This window comes from Neocloeon triangulifer, unplaced genomic scaffold, assembly GCF_031216515.1.
Source record: "Neocloeon triangulifer isolate White Clay Creek 2 clone unplaced genomic scaffold, ASM3121651v1 ptg000003l, whole genome shotgun sequence".
In the NCBI taxonomy this organism is placed as follows: Eukaryota; Metazoa; Arthropoda; class Insecta; order Ephemeroptera; family Baetidae; genus Neocloeon; species Neocloeon triangulifer.
The window spans coordinates 6,797,978-6,825,755 of NW_026775546.1; the positions used below are offsets into that span (position 1 = coordinate 6,797,978).

At 34.8% G+C, this 27,778-nt stretch overlaps 1 protein-coding gene across 1 annotated transcript in view; it reads left to right on the forward strand.

Annotated features, from left to right (window-relative positions):
* The window catches only part of LOC132193254 (tRNA dimethylallyltransferase), a 94,852-nt gene that overhangs the window by 48,656 nt on the left and 18,418 nt on the right, over positions 1-27,778 (forward strand). Inside the window, exon 4 of the mRNA XM_059613809.1 lies at positions 11,013-11,151. Coding sequence (XP_059469792.1) covers positions 11,013-11,151 — 139 coding nt within the window. The remainder of the gene's footprint in view (positions 1-11,012; positions 11,152-27,778) is intronic.

Consider the following 27,778-nt stretch of genomic DNA (forward strand, 5'->3'; position numbering starts at 1 on the left):
TTACTTTTTCGCCGGCCAATTTTGTCCACAGTGGGTTCTGCTGCAAAATGAGGGAAATTTTTTAGCAAGTTCGTGTTTCTGTCTAAATTTTAATTATCTTTAAACAAATCATTTTCCTCCTTATAAAAATTGTTTAATACGTTTTGTATATTTTAAGTTAAAAACAGTATTTTCCAAACAGCTTTGTGGTAAAAATATGGAAAAAAAATTATAATCCTCATAAAAGTCCGTTTTTTAATCCTTCGATCAGAATTTTGTATTTTTCATAACTTTTCCTGTAAAGGATTTAAATTTGACTTTATTTATTTCACAATTTCATAACAATTTTAACGCAATATAATTTTACTCAACGTTCTCTCTGTTTTGTTGAATGAAAAATTACGGATGAAATTAATTTTGTGAAAGCGGCTTTGAACTTTTATGAATATCGATGAAACATTAATAATAAAAAATGATAAAATTTTGGCTCTCGGAGAAGTAAATTTGTCTATTATCTTTTCAATTAAGAGGAATTTTTAGATTGCATCTTGGCGAAAAAATAAAATGCCTCAATCATTAAATTGTTATTTGTCCTCTGAATGTATGCAGCATCAAATCAATCATTTATTTTGATATCATTAAGTTCAATTTATTTAAGGCCTACACTGACAATCAGGCTCAAAGCTCAAAATGACGAAAAATAAAACATAGATTTTGACATCTTTTACTCACAACAAGTTTTGAAGATAACCTTGTTATTAATTAAAACTTATCATTGGAATAATGATTTTGTCTTCTGTAATTGACATGAATAATTGGTAAATAATAATTGATAAACTTGAAAAATAAAATTAGAGGTGACCAACATTTTCCTTAAATAATTTAAATATTTATTTAAAACGTTTTTTCAGTTTTACCTTGAGGAGGAAATAACATCCACTTTTAGCTTACGCATCTAATTTTCATCTAGATTTCCCTGTCGACAGCTTTTGTTTAGACGGCGCGTTTGTTTTTATTGCATTTTAAGTCGCCGAAATGAGATGAAAGCCCGCTTTGTCGCCAGCAGTCTGATAAAACTTAACGGCGCGTAAATATTTTAACGCGGTCCCTCTTTTAGTATAAGTATAGCTTTATTACGGTTGGTATCAGTGCAGATTTGGTCCACGTCGTCCGGCTTTTGCTGACTTAATCCCGGCCGTAAAATTTCAAACTCGGCATGGAAATTCGCCGCATGTTTCGTCGCGCCCATTATCTCTCTCAAAAACGCGTCTCGCACGCGTCTAGTCGCGGAACATGGGCACGATTTTTTTTCTTTTGCTATTTTTGTGGGCAAGGAAGGCGTCGCACGCCTCGCTCAGCCAAGGTTTTGCAGGCGAATCGCGCCGAAATAGAACCAACCAAGCGTATAGCCAGACTGCACATTAATTATCGCCGAATGGGACAGCCGAGCTCGCGAATTTGATAGAAATAGTGGGGAAAGTGGACAAGGACGGCCAAATAATTCAGTTCATAAAATTTAATTTATTTGAAGAAGGATAAATCATAAAATTGAATTTTTTTAGCTGAATTTTTCTTAAATGTGCACAATCACAATTATTATACTATGCTTGTTATTGTTGTCTATTTGTCCACATTGTATACAATAATTTGTGACTTTCGTACTGCAAATAAGGAATAATGACAATGAATATAAATATTTGACACAACATTTTTAAATTTATATCTTTTTGAAAAATAATAAATTAAATTTATCAATAAAAATGATTAAGAATAAATATATGCCCCATTACATGGTCCATGTTAGGAGTCTATGTTATTTTTGGTGCCTTTAAAAAAATTCAAGGTACTGCCAAAATTAAAAGTAAGTGTTGTAAAAGAAAATTTGCTGATTTCATTTTTTTTTTTTTTTTAGTAATTTTCTTACTGGAAAAAAACATAAGAGATTTATTTGCCTGCAAAGTTTCCTCAACCAAGACAAAAATGGATTGCAGTATTTTAATTTTCAGGCTAAAAACTTTGTAAATTTTGGTCAAGAAATAATTTTCATTCAATTAAAACTAAATTTATTAGAAACATTCATTTAAATTAAAAATGCTAATTTTGCTTTTGCCTAACCTTTTTCCACGGGTGGATTTAAAAGTGTGACAAATTTTGTCAAAACAATCCGCTGTGGTGCCACTGGCCTATAATGACGAATCGCAGCTCAGCCGCATCCCCCGCCGATTATTTTGCGCCGCTAATGATCGGCGACAAAGGCTGATGTTTTGGCTCTTTCGACCGGCCGGGCCTGGCACCGTGATAAATCAGGGGCCAACGATTATTTGGACGCCCGAAGGACGAGCCGCGGCTCGAGATGCCAATTAAAAATAGAATTCGCCGCTTCGATATCAATCAGGTCGCATCAGCGTGTCCCCTGCCCGGCGTCGGGACTTTCAAAGGAACAAGTTGAAAATTGATCGGATAGATTTTATCACTTGCCAATCAAATTCGGAATATTGAAAATTAGCCACGGCTGCCAAGGAATAATTCTGATTCGTGATAAGAAGTTGGTTGGTTTTATAATTTCACACTAATTTTTAAGTAAGGAAAATGTGCTGTTATTAAAATTAATTAGCGCTCCAGCTGCTCGAGAGGAATTCAAAACGGCGACGGAACATACAGTGAAGGTCTCTCATAGTGTTTTCGGAGAATCTTTCTTACTTTGCGTCGGAACGGTTTCAGTTGAAAATGAATAAAAACGAAAGTGAACGCAACCGATAAATAACGCCACAAATTAAAAGCAGAAAAAACTGTTTGACGCGCTTTCAAAACTCACAAGGCCAACTAAGAGACACGGCTTCAAACAATTTTCCGCACCATTAAGCAAGTGCAGTCTTCGGTGAACAGACTTCTGACAACGACCACCGTCGCGTCGGCACCTCTCCAAATTAAAATTTTTAATTGGAAGAATTTCGGCGTGAATTAAAAAAAATATCCTCAGCATCTTTGTTTCTTTCTTTCACGCTGGCTGCGACTTTTGCACGTGTCACTGCGTGTGTGACAGATCGACGCGCGGCCGCTTCAGCTGTCGCGATGACTTCTCTGCTGGAGGTAAATTTCAACTTCTCGCTTTTGTTTCTGTGCGCCTCGCGACGAGAAGAAAAATATATTTTAAAATAACGAACGGCGTGTTTTTCTTAATTTAATTTATTATCGATTAGGTCCGTAAGATTTAGAAGCGCGTTTGCAGCCGATAGATGTCAAATAACTCACCGGAATTTCAGGAAAACCTTGGTGGCCCCTGAGAGTTATAACCTAGAGTAGGTTTTGCTGTCTTTCTTCTTTTCATTTTGTTTTTATTTTATAAAAGAAATTTCTCAAATTATTAATTAATTCAATAAAATTGTGATATTTTAATTGCTATAATAAGTTAACAAATTTTTGTTACTTCTACCACTTTTTAATTTTTTTTTCAAAACATTGAAAAATATTAATCCTTTTTTAAATTATTATTACTTTTTTCTCTTAAAAAATATTTCTAACAAAAATCCACTTGTCCTTTATTTTTTCTGTTTTTATATTTTTCTCCAAATATTTTCTTTTTAAATTTCAGCATCAAAATTTCTCCCTCATGTGGGGTATTGATTAAATTTGGCCATCAAACGCCTGCAGGGAGGCGAATTAGTATTTTTGCACCAATTAACCCCCGAACGGCGACAGGAAACGATAAATCGGTTGGAATGCCGCTGGATGGAATGCAGTGGTGGTCTGCCCAGCCCGATCCAAATTAGCCATCCGCCCCAAACGACGCGAAACATTTGGTCTGGTTGACGATGATGAAGCCGTCGCTGATAATCGCGCGATAATTAAACGGGTTCGGAATCTCCGCGGCGTTGTTTTTTTGCGCCTAGCGTCACGTGTGCTTGTCAGAAAGAGAGCAGGCTGCTGCATCCTGCTCTCTTCTGTCACTTGACGCTTCTTTCGGCTTAATTTAGAGATTCATTTGTGACTGCCTATGAGCTTGACTGATGATCGTGCGAGTGATAAGAAATGGTGAAAAATTAATTTTTACGCGCCCCTCGGCAGCCGGGGAGAAATATGGAAGCACGTCATTTGTGTTTTTTTGGGACTTTTAAATCTTTCGCTCCTAATTTAAGGGCTTAAACGCATGTTTTCGTTCATCTGAATTGATTCTCGGAAACAAAATTGGGATCTGAAGAACCTTAAGCTTGAATTTTAACCAAAATCCAGCTAGAAGTCTTTATTTAATATTTTATTGTGCTATTTTTATATGAAACTATTGGTATAGAGTTGGGGTTTAACAGCAGATTTGGATTTACGCAGCAATTTGGAAATAATTCAAAACAATTCCATAGATGAGATTATCTATTTTAACGTAAGTTGGTGGTTCAAGAAAAGAAAAAAAATTTGTTAATTTTAAATTTTTAGCTAGTTTTGATCAAGATCAAAGGTTAAATTGTAATTATATTTATAATAGCGTCTTCTGCGTAAATATTTTTTTGCCCACTTTATTTTCCTCCAGTAGAATTATTCAACATGCTCCTTGCACAATTTTGGAACACACGCGCAGGTAAAATTTAAAAACTCTGAAAGACGAGCAATTTTTCAACGTTTCTGTTTTAAATTTTAAATTAAAAGGAACCCCAGAAGAAAAAAGAAACTTCCGAGGAAAAATTATCACTTTTCCTCTTGAGAGTGTTTGCTCAGAGTACCTTCCTGAGAAGTAAGTCAGGCCGGAGCTTCCAGTTATCTAGACACTGTTAAATTTCTCTATTTGCAGACGTCAAAGAGTAGTCCGGCTGCCGACACCGGTTCGTGAAAACACTCGAGCCTCAAAGGCCAACCTGCCGGCGTGTTATGTGCACTTCGGATAATCACGCCTCCGTCATAATCAGAGCCGCTTTAGTTTAAATAGCAGCAAAAAACCACCGAGCAGCGAGTGAAAAGGGAAAAAAAATTAAATCAGTGACGTTAATGCGCGCAAAGGGCCATCAGCGAGGTGAGCAGAGGAATTTTAATAAATAGCTTGGTCGTGCGGTAATCAGAGAGAGAAAGACCGGCGCACGATTTTCTGCCTGTGCATATCAAATTAAGCGGCGGCCCGCACGAGACTCTTGTTTAGTTTCACAGTTTATTTCCAGCAGCAGAGTTGGTTTTGGATTAATTTCGGTCCGTCTAGACGGCAATTTACGTGAACAGAATGGAGATTTTATTTTAGGATCTTTTGTCTCCAGCATCGGATAATTAACAGGGATTTTTTTAGGTTTGTGCTTTTTCAATTAAAATTCTAGAGACACTAGATTAAAATGTAAATAATTTACTCCATCAAGAGTTTATATCTTCAGTGAGCTCTTCCGAGTATGTATTCCTTTCGAGATATCCCCTTATTTTCAGTTTTTTTTCATCTACAAAAAAGGATAAAAGATGATAATTTTACCTTTTCAATTCATCAGTGACCTTTTCACTGCTTTACAGTCTGCACCGGATGCGAAAATTGCGTTTATGGGTCAAAATTCAAATTGAAATCATCTATGGCATAATTTTTTCAAATTCCTTGGGTAGATGAACAATTTTAAATTGCAAAATCTCAACCAAGAAGTCTTTACTTCTTATTTCCCTCTATTTAATTTATTTATTATATTTTTTAAAAATTCATTGGAGTTACATGAACTTGGTTTCGATGAGATTACAATCAATTTTTGTTAAATCAAGCAGCAACAAAAATATAAAAAATCTTACCTTTTGAAAATTTCTTTCTGCCAATTTTTCTTATCTTACTTATATATTACCATTAAATGATTTAATTAATTCATTATTTTATAGAAGCTCCTTCCCATATTAAATTATAAATATTGATAGAAATGTGTAAAGCATTTCTACAATTAAATAAATTTTGCAGGACTTCAACTAAAATAAAAGTTCTGCGTCTTTAATTATTTTTTCTTTATTTTTAGCATCGCTAATGTTATTTGTCTTAATTATGTTTGACAACGGCCTCTTGAGTGGGTCAGAAAAACATTCTCTGGCGTGATGGCCTTTTCGGGTGTCTTCCCTCTTTTCTCTTTGCCCCGCTCGCGTGTATTTTTGTTATATAGCGACCCTCTGTTTCTTTCTCTCTCTTTCCGCAACAAGAAACACGCTCCTCCGCTCTCTCACAATGTAACAATTCACACTGAGATATTTATATTTTAAAAGGTCTGCGCAAAGAAGAGCGCGAAACTTGACGGTTCAGGAATAAAAATTAGCACACGCGGCGCGCGCCACCCCCAGAACTCGCGGATTTCGCGTGGTTGGCCCGAGTCTGCCGGTGCCAAAAAACGTGTCGCCGTCTAGCTGCAGATTGTTATGTGACTTTTCTAGTGTCTCTCGCTCTCTTTGTTGTCGGGCAAAAAATGCTCACCTCAGGCATCGGCGGCTCACGCGCTCGCGAATATTTTGGCACGCGGCGTGCGAAGCCGACGCCCGTTTCATTCCGGGCCAAACGCCGATTTGTCAGCACAAAGGACGTCTTTCATGCAAAATGCCTCAGGGCTATTGGACATTTTCGCCAAGGAAATTAATGTGTTCTGCACAGTTTTTATGCCACTGATCGCGTTAAAATGAGGGTGAAATTTCAGGATTTTAACGTCAATTATATTTAAATTTAAATTTTAAAATAGGTCACAAATATGCCTTGTGCAAACCAGATTAATTAAAAATAAAAATTTCAGTTTTTATCACTTTACTTTTACTCAAGAAGCAAAGTGTGCAAAATGATCTTTATCCTTGTCTATAATTCCCGCAGTTAATTCCAGAAAGTCAAAATATTTTGAATGAGTTTAATTTTTGTATCGTTTCAATAATTTTTAAATAAAATAAAACTGAAATTTTTCTGCAGCTAGAACATAATTTTATAAATAATATAGCAAAACTGTTAAAAGAAGGACGAAAACAATTTGTCACAACAAAATGTAGTTTTTATCTCACTTTGACTTGTTTGACAGACAATTTTTCATATTTGAAATAATAGTGACAGTTTTCACATAAATTTTTTTTATAATTATTCTCATCAAACATGCTGCCGTGTAAAAAGTGAAGGGTCAGCGGCCGTCGGTGCGCTCGGAAGTGCAATCCGCGCCATTTGGAGCGGAGATCCTCCGACGTGACAAGTACAAATAGTCGCGGGGTGGTACAGCAGACTGACAGTGGACGCACGATGACCAAACACCACGCGACAAAGCAACAATTAAAGTGCCGTGTTTGTATATCATAAGGGCGTGGTTTGGCGTCTGTCGGGCAGAGAGAGGAGCTAATTAAGTACTCCGGCCAACGTCGACGGCACGCGACCGCCGTGGAAAAATTTCGCGAGTTTCAATTTGATCTGTTCGTCTTGTGAAGTGACAGACGGAGGTGCAAATAATTCATATGCCTAATGATTTGTTTACAGACTGCCTATTGAAGTTTTTTTTCAATTGAGTTGTTTACTTTTGCCGCTTCCTCAATTGGATGCTTTAATTAAGTCTTTGCATAAACAAAGAGTTTAATTTCTTGACGTCAGGTAAATAAACAAATTTAAAGTTTAAAAAAATATTTCAACGAGAGTATGCTTGTTTTTTATTAATTTAGTTACAAATTGAGCTAATTCTCTGCTCAAATTTATAATTTTAACAAGCTGTGCTTTTTGCTTTTTGCATAAAATGTTTCTTTATTGACTGACAGAGTTAATACAGAAACTCTAATAATATTTAAAAGAAATGAGAAGAAACTTGAAATTAAAACTTTAAATTTAGGAACTTTTGGAAATTTTTAGCTATTTTTTTACATTTATTGCTGCAGACGTCCTCACAAAACTAAATAATGACGTTTTTAGCTATAAATTTGATTCCAGTGTAAAAAAAATATAACGTTTTAAGCAATGAATTTTATCTTGAAAGGTAAAACAAATGTGGTTGAATTTTGAATTTGAGAAAAACAATTGAAACACGTCTTAATCTCTTTCTTTATTTCTTCATTTGATCAACCTTGTTTCATTCATTTTTTCCTTTTTATAAATTTACTTACAAATAAAGTATAATATAGAAACAAATAGTTTCAACGAAGAAAATTTATTTTCTGAAATGGTAACTATTCTGAAATTTGCAAAAAATATGTTTATCACATTGAATGCAATTAAAAAAATTGTCAAAGTTTTGCTAAAAATCAATTTCATCAATAAAAAGAATCTAATTTTTTTTAGCACTGCGCAGCATTTTCGATACGTCACGTCTATACAATAATTGGAGTTAAAATGTCAAATAATCTATAAAGAAGTTTTTCTTTTGTTATTTTGTTCAAATATTTTTTAAAACTGCTGCAGCCGCGGTAAAAAACTTGGATGTTTATCCTTTTGGTGCGGCAAGCTTCCAGGTTGGCTGCTGGACGGTTTTGGCCTGGCAACGAGGCAGGAGTCCACTTCTGTCAGCGACTTCATTAAGCCTGCACGCATTATGATTATTGCCATTGCTCTCTGCCGTCTTTCTCGTTTTACCAAACAAACTCGGCGTGCGCGTCTGGGTCACACAATATTTTTAGATGCGTTCAAGACGAAGCACGGTAGTCGGCCGAAGAATGCATCTTATGGCCGCGCGTACACTCACTCCATAAACCTAAAATTAGACCTGTGTAGCGGCGCGCGAGAGCAGCAGGAAAGAAAAAATCAACACCGCGAGCTGCTGTGTGTGTCTCTTTGTGGTCTCCCCCGGTGTGATCGAATGCAGGAGAGCTAAAGACTGCGTTTCACCGACAGACGGACCACAAAGTCGCCTAGCAACGCCCGAAATCTCTTCTCTCTCTCCGTACACTAATTATGCTGCGGGAAACTGGGCGGGGAGGCGCGAAGCAACCCAATTGATTTCACCTGAATCGTTTTTTTCCACAGCCGACCGCAGATTTTTCTTTCAAGAGAAACAAAAAAAATCTTTTAAATGTTATAATATTCCAGTGGTTATTGAAGAGAAAACAAATTTATTTAAAAAATTAGTTGTTCTCTCAATAAAAAAAACTTAAAAATTAATTTCAATTAGTTTCATGTTTCAATCTTAATTACTACCTGTAAAACTGGCTGTCTAATTTACAATTAGCTCAAATTTTAATTTTTAATTTTTGGAGTCAAAAGTCCTTTTTTTACAGTGTATCAGAAACGATTAAAGAAGCCTAATTTTCTACGACAAAATGTTCTTTTTTTTATTCTGATTGTTTAATTTGAAAAAAAAATATTCAAATCAGAAGCTGTCAAGACTCAAAATTTGATACTGAGCAATGGTGAAAATAATGAAAGATTTGAAGTTAAGAATATTTGATTTTGAACCAAGTTCACTCTTTTTTTCTTGATCCTTGCTTTGCGCCTCTCCTCTTTCACTTTCCCTTCCTTGGGTTGTGTTATAATTAACGCTGATCGAGACGTGCATCCCAAATACACAGAGCTTATACACATTCAAACACGCAGCATAGCATCTCCATCTGGGCCCTTTCGGCCGGGGCAGGAATAATTACCGGCGGAACGGAGAAATAATTTGAGTTTTATTGCCGATCATTAACTTGAAGACGGATTGCTTTCAAATGAATAATAATTACTCTGCTAGTGGTTTTCGGTGGCCGAGGTTAAATTGTTGAACTATATATTTAATCTTTAAAAAATAAAAACGAGAAAAAATGTATTAAATTGTCTAGGGATTTTTTGGGTCTTTTGAAAATAGACAAAAACGCCGCTGGCATGAGGCCTCTCTCGACTAAATTGTCTGACGGCGGGTTTTAGCGAGCTGAGCGTGATCTAGGTCAGCGTGCACTTTTTGCATGGGTAATTGTTGAAGTGCGGCCAAATTAGCCACTCGGCGGCCGACGCGTTAATGCGCGCAAAAACGATGATTTACAATTGAAGATGATCCGGGTGTCTCGGACGGAATTAGAACACTTAAAAAGTTGGAAAAAGATCTTGGTGACTCACAGAAATTGAGCAGGTTGTGCAAACCTGACCTTGCTCAAAATATTTTAGAATAATTTTAATTTAATATATTAATCAATTTTTGTCCGCAACCAGAATCTTTGTTTAATAAGGAAAAATTGAGAAGAATAAAAAAAAACATAGAAGCTAATTATCTTATCTACTTGTAAGGGAGCTATTTTGGAATGCCTTTTTAATTTTTATGCAACATTTAAAGCTAAAAATTTATGTCTGTAGGACTGTACGTTTCAAAATGTTTAAAAGCATCATATCCTATAATAATTTTGCAACTTCATGGTTGAGCAATGAAAATCACAGTGGACGTTTCCAGAACCGGCAAAATCTAGCACACCTACTGCACCACTGGTGTTTATGATTTTCCCGGTTCTGGAAAATTCTTTTTTTATAGTTCATTGCGCCCAAGTTATCTAGAATCAAATAAAAATTAAAAACTCACTCGCCTTTAAACTGACTATTTTGCTGCTAACTATGCCAGAATTAATAAATTAAATTTAGTTATAAATATTAATGCTTTAATAAAATTCACTGTGATTTAATTGAAAGATTAATTATTTAAAAAGAAGAAAACGGCTAGTATTTTTAATCTTCAGTGATTTGTCATATTTTTTAATAATGAGTACAATTTTTCTTTTATTATTGTCTTGATAATAAATTTATCAGGGAAAATTTCGATGTTGATAAAAATAATGATTATTTAGTTTTAATGTTATTGTTATTGTTGTAAATCAACGGTGTTAAGTAAATATTGTATTCTATTCTAAAAATTATTTTCAAAAAATCACCAAACGATAATAATTTAAGCATCGCGTCTCTTAGCTGTAGAGATTGAAATTTGCTAAAATTCTGAAAGTTAAAAATATTTTGGTCTTAAGAAAATAAATCTGAAGCTAGGCAACCCGCTCAGTCCGAAACGTCTCTCTCATCCGCCGTTGTTGGCGAATACTATATTCATATTTTTTCTCACAAATAATAGAAACAAAAATAATTTTTTTCTCTTAAAACTGAACTTCCTTGCACTCTCAGTAAAATTTAAAATCGATTTCTTGCTTCGCAGGGCTCTGGAAGTGTTCAAGCAGGAGGGCCGCCCTTTGAGTGCGGTGCTGCGAGAACAGAAGTCTGCAGACGGCTCCAGTCCAATCGGCGGTCCCCTGAGGTTTCCGCGCAGCATCATCTTCTGGTTGCAGTGGGACCAAGTGAGTACTCTTTCAAAAGCACCCCTCAAAATTCTCAACAGCCTTTTAGCCACTTTGTATTTTGGAAAGGAGCGGGTTTAAATGAAAATGGATCTTTCCTTCCGATCTCGTGTAAAACACAGGAAAGTCAAAATAAGACGCGTGCTCCTCCTCTTCAGCCCCATTCGAAATTCCGGCGTTGTTTTCCTCTGCGTCACTTCTCAAGTTCGTCAACTTTGAACTTACTCTTTCTCCCTGTCGCACATTCCTGCGTGTCGACAGTGAAAATAACCCGTCTTCCCCCTGCGGAATAAAACAAAAGAAATGATCAACCGCAATCAAGCTGAGCTAAAAATTAAAGGGTCTTTCCAGTACTGATTTTTATTCTTGAATTCTAGTACGATTAATGTGGGCATAACATAAAATTGAAACGGGCTTACTTTTTCCCTCCAAAAGCATTATTTGAACCTTGATTTGATTGTCAATTAAAAATTTCAATTATATTTAGGATTATTTAGAACTCTATATTGACGAAGGTGAATCAAGTCGTTAAAATTTTTAATCGTTTTCGAATGATTGCCAAAAATGGCTCCTATTGTTGTTCAAGATTTTAACGGAGATAGTTTAACCTTAGATGAACACTCATTTCATCTCTTCGTGATTGTGATTTTGTTTTATAAAATTAATTAAGATTCACAAAAATAAGAATCGTAGCTCGAGGGGGCCTTTAAATGAAAATTGGCAGCCCTGACCCGAACTGCGGTGCCAGACGGTGTGGGAGTGGCCGCCGCCTTTGAGAGGATTCACATGCTTATCAATGCAAAGCGCCGCTGCATATGCAAATAAACCCCCCTCACAATGCCGGCCAGTGTATGCTAATTATTATTGCCGCTCGGCGCAAAGCACGCTCTCCCAGCGAGCGGAAGTCGGGCGAAAGAAAAAAAAACAAGTACATAATGGCGTAAGAGTTATTGCGTGTGGGATAGGTCGCGGTCGAGTGTGTATTTTTTTCTCTTTCTCTTGTGCATTCGCAAAGCCGCGGTGCAAGTGCGCCTCGCGCTACCGTAAGCGCAGGCAGGAAAGTACAATATTTGCACTCCGCGAGATCAAAGGAAGAGGACTTCCTTAATTAATTCAATTAATTACAAGCAACTCTGCGACGTTGATTGCCTCTCAAGTTGAATTGAAAATAAATTTTGAGCTGCGATGCATAAAATGCAAGGGGCAAAATATTGAATCAAAGTAGACAAATATAATAATGTTTCAAAAAATTATTTACAAACTTTTAATGGATTGTACACATTTCAGAGTAAAGATAATTTTGGGGCCAATTTTCAAGTTTTGTTATTTTGTTGCATCATCTTTGAACGATCAATGATTAAGATAATGCCTGGTTTGCAGTTTTTGCTATTATTTTTTAGCATTGTCAATTTAAATTTATAACAAAAATAATTCACATTATTTTTAAAATATTTAATTGAAATGAAAGCAATAGCTTTTTTTGTTATGCAAATGTTTGGTGTCAATATTTCTAAAATATTAGGTAGAATTTTGTGAAGGTTATTTACATTTCAAATTTTTTTTTTATTCTGAAGTTATTTTGATTGAAACAAGCATAGAAACTTTTGAAACAATTTAAAGCATCAGTCTTTTTACCTTGATATTTACAAAGTAATTTTTTTGTTTTGCTAGGTAGACAAGCAAGAACTTGCAGTTTGTTTTCCCGCGCGACGGTATTCCCTACATGTCGCGCATACTACGGAACTTATCACAACATAAATAAATGCGCGGCGTCTGGGTTCTCATGCCATCCACCTTGTCCCATTGTGTGCGGCCTGCGCGAATCTGCCGGCTGCGTGGGCGCACAAAGCGCGCGAAATGCAAAGCAGCGGAGGCCTCGCACAAGGATTGATGCCGCGATAAGCAGAGCAAATATATGAACGCCGCAGATAACGAACTCGGCTCATGACTCACGCAAATGCTCGAACTTGACACTTGGTATTTGGTGCCGAGCTGCTTACATCACTCTCGGATTCCTTTCAAATTTATATTATAAGATCCTGAAAAATTTTAAACTTTTTTTATATTTTTCGTTTTTTGCAGGTGAATAAATTTTATTTTAACAAAGTAAAAATAAAACTCGGCAGACTTAATCGTATTTAGCAAAGTTTAATTGAGGTTAAAAAAGCACCGGGCTAAAGTTGTCACCTGATGAGCCACTAATTGACGATTTGCCTTGAGGCTGTGCCAAAGCAGGTGTCCGAAAATCCGATTTCGAATTTCTTTCAGTGGTTAAGAAATAAAAAATAAATTTGTGAATCGACACATTTTGGCAAGCGTGATGGATTCCTGCAAGAGTTGAACAAAAGCATGAGCAAAGACCGTCCTCAAATAAAACGCTATTTGGCCTGCATCGGTGATAGACTTGTTGGATGGCCTCGTGCCGGTCGGCGATATAAATTAAGTGATTTTGAACCAATTCAGCCTCTCGGGGGATGGATTGGTCTTCATGCATAAACATGGCGCACGAATTGGTTCACTCTCAGGGCCAACTGAAAACTCTCCTGGCCTCTCACAAAATCTGCAAATTGCTTGATTTTTGTCACTAAAATCACGGAAAATGTTTGTTAAAAATTCTTATATTGGATCATAGAAATATTGGCCTAAATTGTAATTTTTTTTCTCAAAATAAATGTTCAAGAATATTAAAATGTAAAGAAATCTAAATATTTCATAAATGCTTTAAAAAAAGCATTGCTTTCATTTTGTGGCAATTTAAAAATATTCAAATAAATTAAATTATACATATTGAATTTGAAAAAGGAAAGGTTTTTATTTATCTCTATATACTTATATTCATTATGTAATTAAATTTAAAATTTTAATATCCAAAGCAATGTTAAGTTTTGCAATTCAATTTCAGCCTTTGTTGCTAACAATAAGTACTGAATTCAATTTCAGTTGATTACTCAATTTGAAATTTTTTCCCTCATCCTTGCTCTCAAACAAGCCGAGTGAGTTTCGGAATCAAAATATTATTCCTGATAGCATCTCAGAGTAAGATTTTTTCTGCCGAGGCCCGTCTTTCAGGTGGTTGCATCTCGTGCAGCGAGTCAAACCGCACAATCGCATAGTACTGCACGCATATAAATATGTTATGCACTTCTTGCTTGATTCAGTACTTGCGACACGATCCGTCGCCGGTGCCGCGAAGTGACTCAAGTTTCCGTCCATCTGTCATTAATAAGCATTCCTTTGTCTCGGCCGCGCGGCAGTCAATTAACTTCGCCCGGCCAAGATCGTATGCGGAGTGAAAGAAAGAAGAACGAAAACTGGATTGCGCGCCGAGTGCAATTATATGTTTAATGCACTGCAGAGCTGCACGCCGCCATAAATAATTCATGCGCCGACATAAATTACGAATATTATCATAAACGCCGCGCGCTCTTTCAATTATTTTATGTATTGCGTTATTTATATACGTGTGCTGGACGAATTAACAACTCTGCAGATCGATTAAGTTTGCCTTTGTAAATTGCGATTTATACTTTTCGCCAGTCGCCAGAGTTTTAAAATGGCAAGAGTGATTTTAATGGTTTTTCTTTTTTGGGGGCCAAAAACTGAAAATTTTTAAAATGTAGAACTTCAGCTTCACGGTTTTTCCAGGAAGTAAAAAGTTATGAAAATTTCAAATATACATTATTATACATAAATGAAAACCTGATTTAGTAAAAAATTTCCCCAAATTAATTTGCATAAATTTAAATATTAAAGCAACCGCTAGAATTTTTTCACCTTTATTCACCCCTTCAGTAGTCTTAAAAAGTATGCAACACTTGAAACAAATTTAAAAATAATTTGCAAAGTAAAAAATATTTACAGATTCAGGCTGAAGATGATTGAAAAAATAATAACAACTACACAATCCTGTGTCATTTCTCTAACACAATATGTGGTACCTTTGGTTATTATCAAAAGTTTTTTTTTTTAATTAAAATTTCTATTTTTTTTTGTCGAATATTTAAAACATATTTTGTAAGGACTTAAAATTATTTTCTTTGTTAATATTTTTCTCACGTCAGTTGTAAAACCTGGACGCGGTTTCCTTACTTATCTGCGATATCGGTTTTGTAACGTCAAAACCAACGCTTTCGATTAGTATAGGCGTAATGTATATGAAGTAATTAAATAGATTTAAACAGTGGGTTGGCAAGTAATCCAACACTGGAGGCTTGGCTGGAGGAAAACCATTCATGTCGAGAGCGAGAGTAATGCAATCCGTTGCGCAACGTTTTGTAGAAAAAGGTCAAGAATGTAAACAAACAAAAGCTCCATTACCCTATTAATTGGGATTTTAGTGCAACAAAGGATTGAATGACAGCATTGTCAAAAATAAAATCAATAATTATCTCTAAAATAAATAAATTTAATTTTTGCCTATGTAATTAAATCATACTTTTTCGTTTTTCTTTTTAAATTCAAACAATTTATAACAACATCAAAATACTTCATTAAATTAGCTGAGCGTTGTAAAAAAAGCTATAATAATTTTTTGTCTTATAACTTTTTATTTATAAATTATAGACTGTAAATAAAAATAGAAGTGTGTTATATGAGTGTGATCATAAAATAAATTTACATGTTTAAACCATTTGTTTGCCGTGTTGGCTTTCAATCATGTGGGATTAAGGATTAATGCTCAGTATCATTCATATAAACTTTCTATACTGCGTAAGTGACGGTTAATAAAATCAAGCTGTTTTTTGTTCTAAAAACCGATTTACTTTTGCGCTGGAAAGTCTCCCACCTGCTCCAAGAGCAAAATGATTTTATTATAGACGGCATGTGTTTATAAATAGAGATGAATATATATTTACACAAACGCTAAACGTGAAATTGCATGATTTACGATCCCCGACGGCCGCGCGTCCAAACGAGAGAGTTGCCGCGATATGTGGTGTGTGACGTTTGTATATATGACTGGTTTATTATTATGCACGAACATGACCTATCCTCAGCCGGATTGCATTATCGCAAGTCTAGCCGTCCGCCGAGCAATTGCATTGAGAGAAAGTGCAGCTCGACGTGCACCCGAGTTAGAATTAAAAATAGATCCTGCAGGATATAATATAAAATGAGGTCATGTAATTTTTTACTAAATGATTGCCGGCTTTTTTTCCAACGGCAGTTTTTATATTTTCCGGCCGAGTCCTTGAAAGTGCAATTTAAAAACTTGAGGTGTATAATCAGACTGTTGTTTCAAAACACTCAAGGGTTTAAATTGTGTCTGTATGGTGGTCATACGGCCTTGCAGAATTTGCGTGATAATTGTGTGCAATTAACCTAAATTATTATAATAATGCATTCTTATCACTTTTATTACCATACGCTTTTTGAAGTTTTTTTGAGCGGGTAATTATTTTCAACAGGTTTTTCAGAGCATTCCTTTGTAATGTTCGTTTTTATTTCATATCATCTACCAGAAAACGGTGAATTTTTTCTTAGTTGGACTAATTAGTTCACAAAAGTAGAGAGCTGATGACAATATAAATTTTAATTGTTTGGTTTTGGTTGGAAAATTATATATATTTTTACCAAATGTTTGTTTTCAATTTTTAAGCTGAAAAATTGTAATTTTTGTTTGTAATTATTTATAAATATAAAATTGGTTTTCAATATTTTCCTTTTTTTATTAATTTTGGGATTTTTTAGTTTCCATTTCTCCAGTTTTTTTACAGTAGTTCCATCTATAGAGTTCCAATTATTAAGAGAGGAGGTTTTAAATTTCTGAATACATGCCAATCGAATTTTATAAAAAAATATATATAACTTAAATTTAGCTTCTTCAATTTGTGAAATTTTAATTAACCTGATTGACATAATTTATTTCTTATAATTAAAATGAAATCATCCTTTTACAACCTCCAAGTTTTTTTGCACTTTTGAAAATTTTAAATTCGGTTATTTGAGATTTATTCCAATTCTCATTTTTTTTTTCATTTCAAAAAGTTCATCTTCTTATTTTATATCATCAGAAGACACAACCCTTACAATTGAAATAAAAGAGAACCTTGTGCGAATCTAAGCCATTTACTCGTCCATTCATGCCAAGCCTTTCAATCGAAAGCAAATAATAGGCTTCATCTTCTATAAAAACCGTTTTACCCATAGCGACGTCGGATCTATTTCCCTCTACGCATCGGAGGAAATAAAAAAAAGGAAACTCAAGGTCCCACGCACAACCGTTCAGACCTACCACAACACGAAGGGAAAAAAGAGCGCCTTGCTCTCACATGATAACAAAAAATAGAACTCACTCCTCTCTGTACTCGTTCGTTACCGCTCCCTCTGTCTCTTATTAGAAGCGGCTAGTGCATATTATCCGTATTGAATTTAATCAGGTTTCGTAACTCAATATTATGGAGGTGCGCAAGGATTTCATGATTGTTGTGTCTGGAGTGGAGAATGACAACGGGGGCGCGTCCGTTGAATGAATCAATTTTCACACAAGTATCAATTTTGCGCCGAATGAGATTTATTTCTCCTTCTCAGGTGCGATAGGCGAGAGGTTTTTTTCTATTTCATTCACCTGAGGAGAGAAAAAATAATTCTCTATTTGATACAGGTGTGTTTTTTTCCGCGCTCTCTCAGCCGGGGAAAATGTTAAGCGGCCGATCGGCTACGGCCGTTTTTGTGCCTCGTCGGATTATAGTATTTGTTTTGACACAGCGTGTGCTTTAATGTCTCACTTTCATTCTCTCATAGAGCAAAAAGCCGGCTGCTTTGGTGAATGAAATATTTCTCGAGGCTACCTTTTATATATTACTTTTTTTAATGAATTTACAAACCAAAATTGAGCACCGGCAAAAGAGCGGCAAAAGTTTGAGTAGAAAATTACATTTCAACAAGTTCAATTTTGAAAGAAAATCAATTCTCAAATTTTAATTAAAATTATTATTTCAATGTTAACTTATTGAATGACAATAAATTACAGTGTTGACAAATTAACAACTATAATAATGTTGAATTTAAAATAAATATATAGCAAAATAAAAAATCGATAGACGTCAATAATTGCTTTTTTTTTGCACACAAAAAAATTGTTGAAATACAATCCACTTGAAATAACTTAACCTTGGATATGAACCAAAACTTTGTCAAAAAAAATTATTGTAACATGACATTTTGTAATTTCAACTAAAAGAAGTATATTATGCAAATTAATTTTGCCAAAATAAGCTCCCACTTCTATTGGCTGTTTTTGACAACTTCTTTGATTTTAAATCCAATTTTTTTTTCTTGGGTTTAATCCATGAATTTATTTTCTCCATTTTAAATAGCAAGGATAGTAATATTAATTAAAATCCCATTTTGTTCATAAAAAATAACAACTTATTATTGACATAACAATAACAAGTCTAAAATATTAAATGGAAGTGAGGAAAAAGCTCGAGTTCTTCGCTTCCATGATCATCTCCTGGAGTTTCAATTTGTTCAAACAAAGTATATTATTTTAAATTAGTACTTTTGACTAAACACCTTTTACGTGGAATTACGTTCCGAGACGCGAGATACTGAGACAAAAACCAGTGTAAAAAAGTTAGAAAATTCCTGTTGTGATAATAAACAATTTTAATTGAGGGCGAAAATTTCCCAAAATTAAAACTCTTTAAAACCACCCCAATCTGTCCGTATTGTTTTAATTTTGGGAAATTTTCGCCCTCAATTAAAATTGTTTATTATCACAACAGGAATTTTCTAACTTTTTTACACTGGTTTTTGTCTCAGTATCTCGCGTCTCGGAACGTAATTCCACGTAAAAGGTGTTTAGTCAAAAGTACTAATTTAAATTATTTCCCGTTCTGAGTGGTTTCTTTGGGTTTTTAATTCTCAAAAAAGTATATTATGTTTAAATTTTTTAATTAGTTTGTTAAAAATTGAAGTAAATATCAGATTTTCCTATTAATAAATTTAGAAATAAAAATAATCGAGAAGAGAAAATTAAATTTAACAGAATATTATTTTTAATCAACCTGTTCTTATTTCCACTCCACTTTCAGTCATAAAAAAAATGGCTTATGGACCTTTTTAAACACACACGACTGAATTCCGCACCATAAAACGGCGCGTCAGATATATTTACAACCCGGCCGGAGCCATGAACCCTTTTCTGAGAACGATGGCACATAATTTATTGGCGTAGGTGCTGGAAATTTTTAAATGCTCTCTTGCGCAGCCTGAATAAAATAAATTACAGCATCAGGCCGCGGCGGCGGCACAATGGAGTGAAAAATAATGTTTATCGAAAGTTGAGTGACGTGGCTGGTGCAGGCGGAGAGTGAATTAACAAGTGAAAGTATCTGATGGTGGGGCGAGCAAAGTGCATCGCATCCATCGGTCGGTGCACCTGCCACAATGCATCGCGCCTTGCAGCTTAAAACGAACCATTTGTCTTCTCTTTATTAATAGCGTTTCGACTTTGGTTATTTTTAATTTATATTGCAGTCGTTGTTCGCTCGTGATACCCCTGCAAGTTCACTATGCGTGATTTATGAACCCGACTTGTGGCTGTGTGCGGGCGAGATAATTCTCGCTTCTTCTCGTTTCGTTTGCAGAAGAATAAAGCTTACTTATGCCGCGGTTTTCTTTCACATACATTACACCGGAACGGCGGCTCATTTTTATGTCTTTGTGTGGTCTTGACTTTTGCAGAAGAGATTAAATCACTTTGTTATTCAATTGAAAAGACAAAAAAATTTAAATTTTGATGAATGAGTTGCATTAGTATGAAATAATTAATAATCAATTATACAATAAAGATAATAATGTAGATTGAGGATATTTTTCACATATTTTTTTAGAAAGGAAGAAAGATTTATATTTTTGTTTTTAGAAAAGTTTTTATTATTTTGCTAATAAATTTATTCAGCCATTTAAACTATGGAGATTTCACTAACTGGCCTAGAATTCAAAAAATTTATCAAATCTTAAAAAGTTTTAAGTATTTGTCTTCTTATTAACGTATTTAAAGTTTTGCTTCTTTATTTCATCACAAATCAGAAGCTTAATTTTGGTTTCTTTTCGCAATTTTTAACGGTTTTGAATACAACTAAATAAAAAAATATATATTTCTATGGCTGTAAAAAAAGCTACCGTCATATCACGTTTAACAACACGGGTTTAGTGCTACAAATTGCCTCAAACTGCCAGGCTGGCATGCAATTGTAGGAGGTTGATGGTTGTACGTAGGACGCATCTTTCTGGTAGGGACAAGTATCTCTTGTCTCAGGCCATAGTTCCCGAACGCTCCGGTACGGACAACAAGTGGGTTTTGTGCCAGGCTAGCATGCACCTTTAGAAAGAGTCTTTCCTTCAACAAGCGAAAGTAACACGGGGATAAAAGAGGGATGAATATTTTCAGTTCCATAGGAAAAAACACGCCAGTTTTTGCGCATTTTTATACTAAAGAAGGAATTTTAAATTTTAAAGGGGGACAAATTTTGCTCTAAACTTGGGATTAAATGGGAGGACATGCCCAAATCAGATTGATTATTTGGAGAGAAAAAACCTAGAAAAAAGTAATTTAATATTTTTAGGCCTAAATTTTTTTTTGAAAAAAGTCACAGGGTTATAAGCAAAAAGTTTTTAAAAAGTCATTGTTTTTTTGCGAGTCATATTTTTTTATGTAGATGTAAAAAAGTTAATAATATTATTAATATTATTTTTTTTTTTTATATTTATATTGTGTCACTGGTTTGTAAAGAAGTCTTAAATTCAAAATACTTCTTTTCATTATCCGCTCACAGTTTTTAAATTGATTCATGATTTTCAATAATTAATAATCGAATTTTTACCACCGATTTTGAATAAATTATTGATTTTTTTTCTATCACTCTCTGGGTTTAATTTCTATTTGAGAGTTCTTGTGGAAAAGAGAAACAGTAAAGAAGAATAATATCCTCATAACAACTAAACACGCGGTTAATTTTAACAAATCATAAAATCTTTATAAGTCCTGCTATTTTGTTTACAAAGGCTTAAGAAATCTCCATTGAAGAAGCTTAATCCGTTTTTCCTTAAGGTTCGTGGGAAAATTCCATCTATCCCGGTCACTCGCAAGTAAATCATGCGTCAGGCATATAAAATCAGACAGCCTTAACGAGTGCTGCGCTAGACGAAAATAGAGGCGAAAAATCTTGTATAGCCGCGCACGCTTTATTAGAAAACTTTCTCTTGGTCGGCGCGTGTGCACAATAGTGTTCGGATTGCGGTCGTTGGCGCCGTTGAATAGTCCGCGAATTAATAATATCATAATCTCAAAAGCTTGCCGGCAAATTCATTACACGCTCGGGCCAATCATCAGGACAGAATAAAAGCAGGCCTCCATCACAGAACCAGAGCACCGATATTAATATTTACCAAAGGAGCAAACTTGAATCGCCGGAAGGCAGGCCAATTAGTTCCGTGTTTTTATTTTTATTTTTTATATTAATGATTTGCTACAAGTGCAAGAGAAAATCTTGAAGATAAATATCCACGATGAACAATAATTGAGATTTATTTTTTTATTTAAATTTTTATCAATGCATAATATGAACCTACAAATATTATGTTCATTGAATTTTTATTTTGTAACCCTCTTAAAAAAAATAAGGTGAAAGGTTTTGCCAAAGTTGAAAATTACTAATTGCTACCTAAATAAAAATTGAGTAAAATCAATCAATGGGCATCGGGCAATTACAGAATAACAAGTTTGGTGCGCAGAGATGCAGTTCGATTTGGTCTAAGTAAGATTTAACCAACATTTCTTGTTACGCAAACATATTTTATTGTATTGTTAAGTGATTTTCAGGGCAAACTCACACGATTGTTAATAAATAAAAAATCAATCCATGTGGACAAGTAAAGCGTAAAGTTGTTTTTGGCCATGATGTTGACCATCTCGGTCAATCTTCCCTTTTGATATTTGTGTTCTATCGTCATCACCTGGTCAAATAAATTTTTTTAATACACCAAAATCGGGAAGCAAGTTCTTAATTACGTCTATTTTAATCTTTTGGAAATCTATCTGACGCAGAATATCCATTTCACTTCCCTCGACGTCCAGGCTGAAATAGTCGACGGACGTTCTGTTCAACGCCTGCATGAACGTCATGAAGGGAATGCAGAGGACGTTGGCAAATCCCGGCTCCGATGAATTGTCTGCAGGACCAATAATCTTTCCTGATACACCTCGGACTTGAAATTTTGCCTGTTTTCCATTATTCGTGACCTTTTATTTCACAAAAAAAATTCAGCGTAATTTACCATATTAGAAGAGGGTTTTGTGCTCAAGCAGGCGGGAGCAATCCAAGCCCTGTTACGGATCTCCTTAATACTTTTAAGGCCTTCCGGGGCTGCCTCGATTAGCAGCGAAGTCCAATTGTAGTAAATCTCCTTAATCAACGAATTGGACTGCGAAAAACCATCCCACACACCGCACTCCACGACAAATCCATTTGTCTTTTTTGTTAATTAAATTTGAGATCTTGGTTATTATTTAAAATTATTCCATTACCCTATATTTGAGCAGTTCCAAGACTTTTGAAGCGATTCCTTCTACGGATCGTCAGTTTTGTTTCTAATTAATCGACTTGTCGAATCATTTACATAGGCGACTCCCGGCGAAATGAGAAATCGTGTCTCTCGTGTACTGGATCAGTTTGGGGTCGAACTGGTCAAGACCGACCATCATTTTAGCCGTTTCGTTCAAAACTTTTTCCTTTCTTAAAATTTCTTGCATCCTGATCGTCGCATTAACTGGCGTTTGGGTTTTAACATCCTTCGGCGCCCTTTGAGATTTAGTCAACTTGGTTCTATTCGGTGGAGCTTTTTTAATTTCTGCCTCAGCTTTCATTGACTGATTAGAGAGGACTGTAGTATTTACCACTGCCAACATTTTAGCAGTTGCTGTAAAGAGGAACTCATTATTTTAAATAATATTTTCTGAATATCCATATCCAATCTGATTTCTCCAACTCTGATGTTTTCATGTTCATAAAATAATAGACGATGAAAAGAAGCAAAGTAATACAAATCATGTTAAACCATGAGAAATGCTGTATTTTAAAAAGCATTTTCGTGGACACTTGATTTACAACTGGCTGCACCTTTCGTTCGTAGAGGTGATAAAAGCTTTGAAAAAGCCCTGCTGGGAGAATTTTATCATGTCCACCAACCTTTTAATTGTCAACGAACCTCACAGTGAAGAAGTGCATTTTTCGTGCGTGAAAATATCACAAGCTTATTTCCTGTTGGCTACGTCGAAATTTAAATCTACATTTCTGAACTGATATTTGGACCTTTGCAACTCACGAAATTTTGATTTGATTTGATTTTTTTCTCAGAGTTACAGATTTAATTTTAAAATAATATAATTTTTATGGAAAAGTTAAAAAAATCGCGTGGTACCTTCTGCACCATCATAATGTTTGTTTTTATGTTATTTGAAAGTATAAAAGGCACAGAACAGAAGACCTTTTTTGACTGAATCTTATTATTTCTGATATTTTGATGACAAAAAGTTTTTTATAATCACTTTTGGCTTCTTCGATTATAAATGGCCATGAAAACCAATGGTTATAAAATAAATTTACGCATTTCATTAGATCGCGCTACTCCGTAAGTCCCCGCGAGCTTTTTCGCACATGGTGCGCCACGTGAGTTGAGCCGTCGCAGACACTTGGCGACATTCGTTGCATGGACCTCTCTCTCCTCTCACTCCTCGTCCGGGCGGGGTCGTTTCTTTTTCGCATCATTTTCACACTTGTGCTCGCTTCCTCCTCCTCCACCACCGACCGATGAGATACACGTGGAGGACCAGATTTGCGTTGCTGCGGTTTTGCGCATTACATAATTTGGCTGAGGCCACAGCTGGTGTTGTGCCTTTCCAAACGAGTTTCGATGCCGCATTTAATGTATTAAATTCTGGCGCAAAGGTGTGCCCGATGTGCACGTGGCGCGATGGAATTTTCAGCAAAGAGTGCAACGACTACACAGACATCCTCCTGGCAATGAACATGAGAGGAAGAAAAGCACTGCAAAAAAAAGTATACCGCAAATATTTGTCTGCTCTTACTCTATTATTACATTCTGGAGGAGTGTGCAACACAGAAATTTTTTTTATCAATCTCATGTTATTAGCTCGATAATTTCTGTATTGAGTTTAGGGAAAAATGAAGAAAGTGCACTTAAAGTTGTAAAGAAGGAAAGAGAAGAAACTTTGATTGTTTTCATTTTAAAAATTTAAACGTCAATTTAGGCTTGTTTATACAATAATTTTTTTTAATAATTTAAATTGTAATAATTTGTAATATCGCATTATTTTTTCCGTTAGGAACTCAAAATTGAGTTAAGAAGTCATACTTTTGAGGATAACTAGCTGCATTTAAAATAAAGCATAATTTAAAAAAAAATAAAAAGTGAAAAAAAGGATGATACTTATGGGCTTGGATTGAAAAAAAAATATTAATTGCATAAATAATAAATTGTAGAGAATCATTCATTTAACATCAATCATGATGACGAGGAAAAATCACATCAATTATGTTACACTGTTGCAAGTTATGTACTAATGTCGGTCTTGAATGAAATAACATTTCCCTTAATTAAACAAATATTTAAAAAATTAAATAGGCCAGAATATTCAATAATGAATTAATTAATGGATTTTTCGTAATTTTTTTTTTTTTTATAAATGGATAATTAATTTTCCATAGACCAAATTTGCGCCTCTCCCGTGGCTCAAATTCTTTTGAAACTTTTACTTTCGTAGGCACAATCAGCAGGACGCGGACTATTCCTCCTCGATTGGCACGTTTCCTATTTCCCGGCCCGCGTGTGTGAGAATTTGACTTTGAGGCGTCGTACACGCGTGTTTATCAGCGGCCACTTCTCGCCGCTTTATCAGCCACGGGGTTCGAGGTTCACGCTCGCCTTCCTACGCAAAAAATCTACGCGCCGCCAATGCGCTCGCACTAATTCTCATTATCAAAAAGTGGACGTCACGCAACCTTGACACGTGTGCCTCCGTTTAAATGCGGTGCATCGGGAAATTCGCCGCCGGGCTTTATTAGCAAGAGACCGAGACATGTCTCAGGTGCCAAGTGGACGCGGTAATTTTTACACTTTGCGCCTGATGTACCCATTCGCTGATCTACAACAATGCAACTGGCCGGCAAATTTTGATTTTTTTATTTCAATTTTTTAGCTGCTTTTAATTAAAAGAAAGATGTAATTTCTTTGAACAACTTAACTCTCAAATATTATCATAAAGTGGAGAGATTTTGACCTCCTTAAGTGTAATGCAGCTGACACTGTCATTAAAAGGGCAAAAGTTAAGCTTCAGTTGCAATTTTTGTTCTTGGATTTAGAACAAAAAATGTGTACAGCTTTTTATAGTTGGCCTTGGAGTTCGGCAGAGGAAGAGGTATTACGATAAGAACAAAATACGCATTATTTTTATTTCACAATCAAATTTTTTTTTTTAAATAGTTCACCCAAAACAAAATACAAGTTCAAGAAAAAAGTGCGAAAATTTAAAATTTTATAATGAAACAGTATTGAAATATATCAAATTTTACCACACTTCTGCTGGTTGGTTAATTCTATAGTATATAAATTAAATAACAAAGATAAGAGGCGTATTGATTGAGTTCACAGTCATGCTACAAATTCCTTGGTCCTTTTTTATCAGCTGTTAATTAGATTATTCATACATATTTAGAACAGATAAAATAGTCGAAAATGATTTACAAAAAAAAAAGACAAAAAAATATAAAGAGTAAAAATAAAAAATTTTATTTTGAAAATTTTTAAAATTTTATAAATGTGAGGGGCTGTAATACATAATTAACTATTTTGCGTTATTCTTTTCATTCATTTTCTATTCGCTAAAATTGAAGCTGGAGTGCTCAGATTTTTTGCCTTGCTCTTTAATTGTATAAAAGAACCGATTTGACTTGTACAACTTCTGCTCAATAAAGTAACTTTTTCTTTAAAAAAAAAATTACTAAAATCGTTCCATTTAGAATTTTGGATTTTATTCAGGAATGAAATCTTTTAGAGATTAATCTTTAAGATTAATGAAAAAAATAATGAAATTGGTTTTTACTTTTCTTTTTTAATTTCATTTTATTATTCATATTGAAATTGAGTAAATGAAGCTAATTTTTTTATGAGTAATTATTCCTTTATTTTGTTGGTTTACTTTTTGTAAATTTCCGTTAAATTAAAATTACTGGTTTGACTCTATGATTGATGAGAGCGAAAAATAATAATAATATTTGTGTCTTTGCACATTTTTGTGCTGACAGGTGTCGCCCAAACTTTCAAGTGCGGACAAGCTGACGGAATTTCGCGTTAGCAGCACAAAGTTTGCGCCTTCCCTTTTTTACCCCCGGAGTTGGTTTTTTCTTTTATTAAATTGCCTCTGCGGCGAGATTGTGTCTCCCGTGTGGCCTGCACAGCAGAAGTCGCTGCAATTTCACGCGTCCTTCTCTCGGACAGTCGGTTTGCGCGCGCCCTTCTCTCACTTTCTGCTCCGGCACATTCATGATTAGTTTGCAGAATGAGTTTGTTGTTGTTGGCTGCCGAAAGTGGCGCCTTTCGCGCTAAGTCGATTTTTTTTCCAGCCGGTCGCGAGCGAGCGAGCGCGTGTGTTGTTTTGCTCTCTTGCTGAGGGGCTCGATTCGTCTCTTAATGTGCTCCACGTGTCAAATTAGTAAAAGGAGCCACCGCCTCCCGATCATTTAAATCGTGGGAAATGCGCCGGCGTGTCGTTCGCGCCGGCAAAAAGAGCGGACTGAGACACTGGGAAAGAATGTGCTGTTCTTCCTTTTTGTTTGAGAAAAAAAATATACACACACTGAAAGAATTTGCAAAACATCCGTACATTCTCTACCATGACTTCCCGCCTGAATGAAAAATTATATACAATACTAATTGTTGGCTTTCATAGATAGAGACTTTAATTCTGAGTAATCAATAAGAATAAACCTATAAACATTTAAATTAAATATTATTCAAATTTTTAAATCAACCAAAAATAAAGATTTAACTGTTGCTTATTTTTCCTCATTTTTTATAATCATTAATTGCAATAATTATGAATTATTTGACTACTCAAAATTAAATACTTAATTTTTTTGGCGGAAAACGATGAACTGATCTTTTCCTTGATGAGAGCTGTTTATTTTATATTTGATGTAAACAAACATTCTCAACAAGGATTCTAGATCACTATTTATCAGGAAAAAGTATATAATGCGATTTAATAATAACACACGTTCGTAAATGAATGAGTGAAAACTTTAAAAAAAAAATACACATTTTTTTGCAGTACTTTGATTTCCCCCTCAAAAGATGCTGTTTTTAATTTTAAAAAAATATCTGGCTGCACCAAATTTCTTTACAAAAATGGTTCCTCAAAATATGTCTTTAAATAGCTACAAATTCTTCGCAGAAATTAAATCTTTGGATATATCTTGTAAGTTAATTATCAATATTATTTCATTTTAGAAATCATATCTATGGAAACTTTTATTACAGATCAATGTTGACATTAAATTTGCTTTCAAAAATAATTTTTCTCTTCAATGTCTTCTTTGGA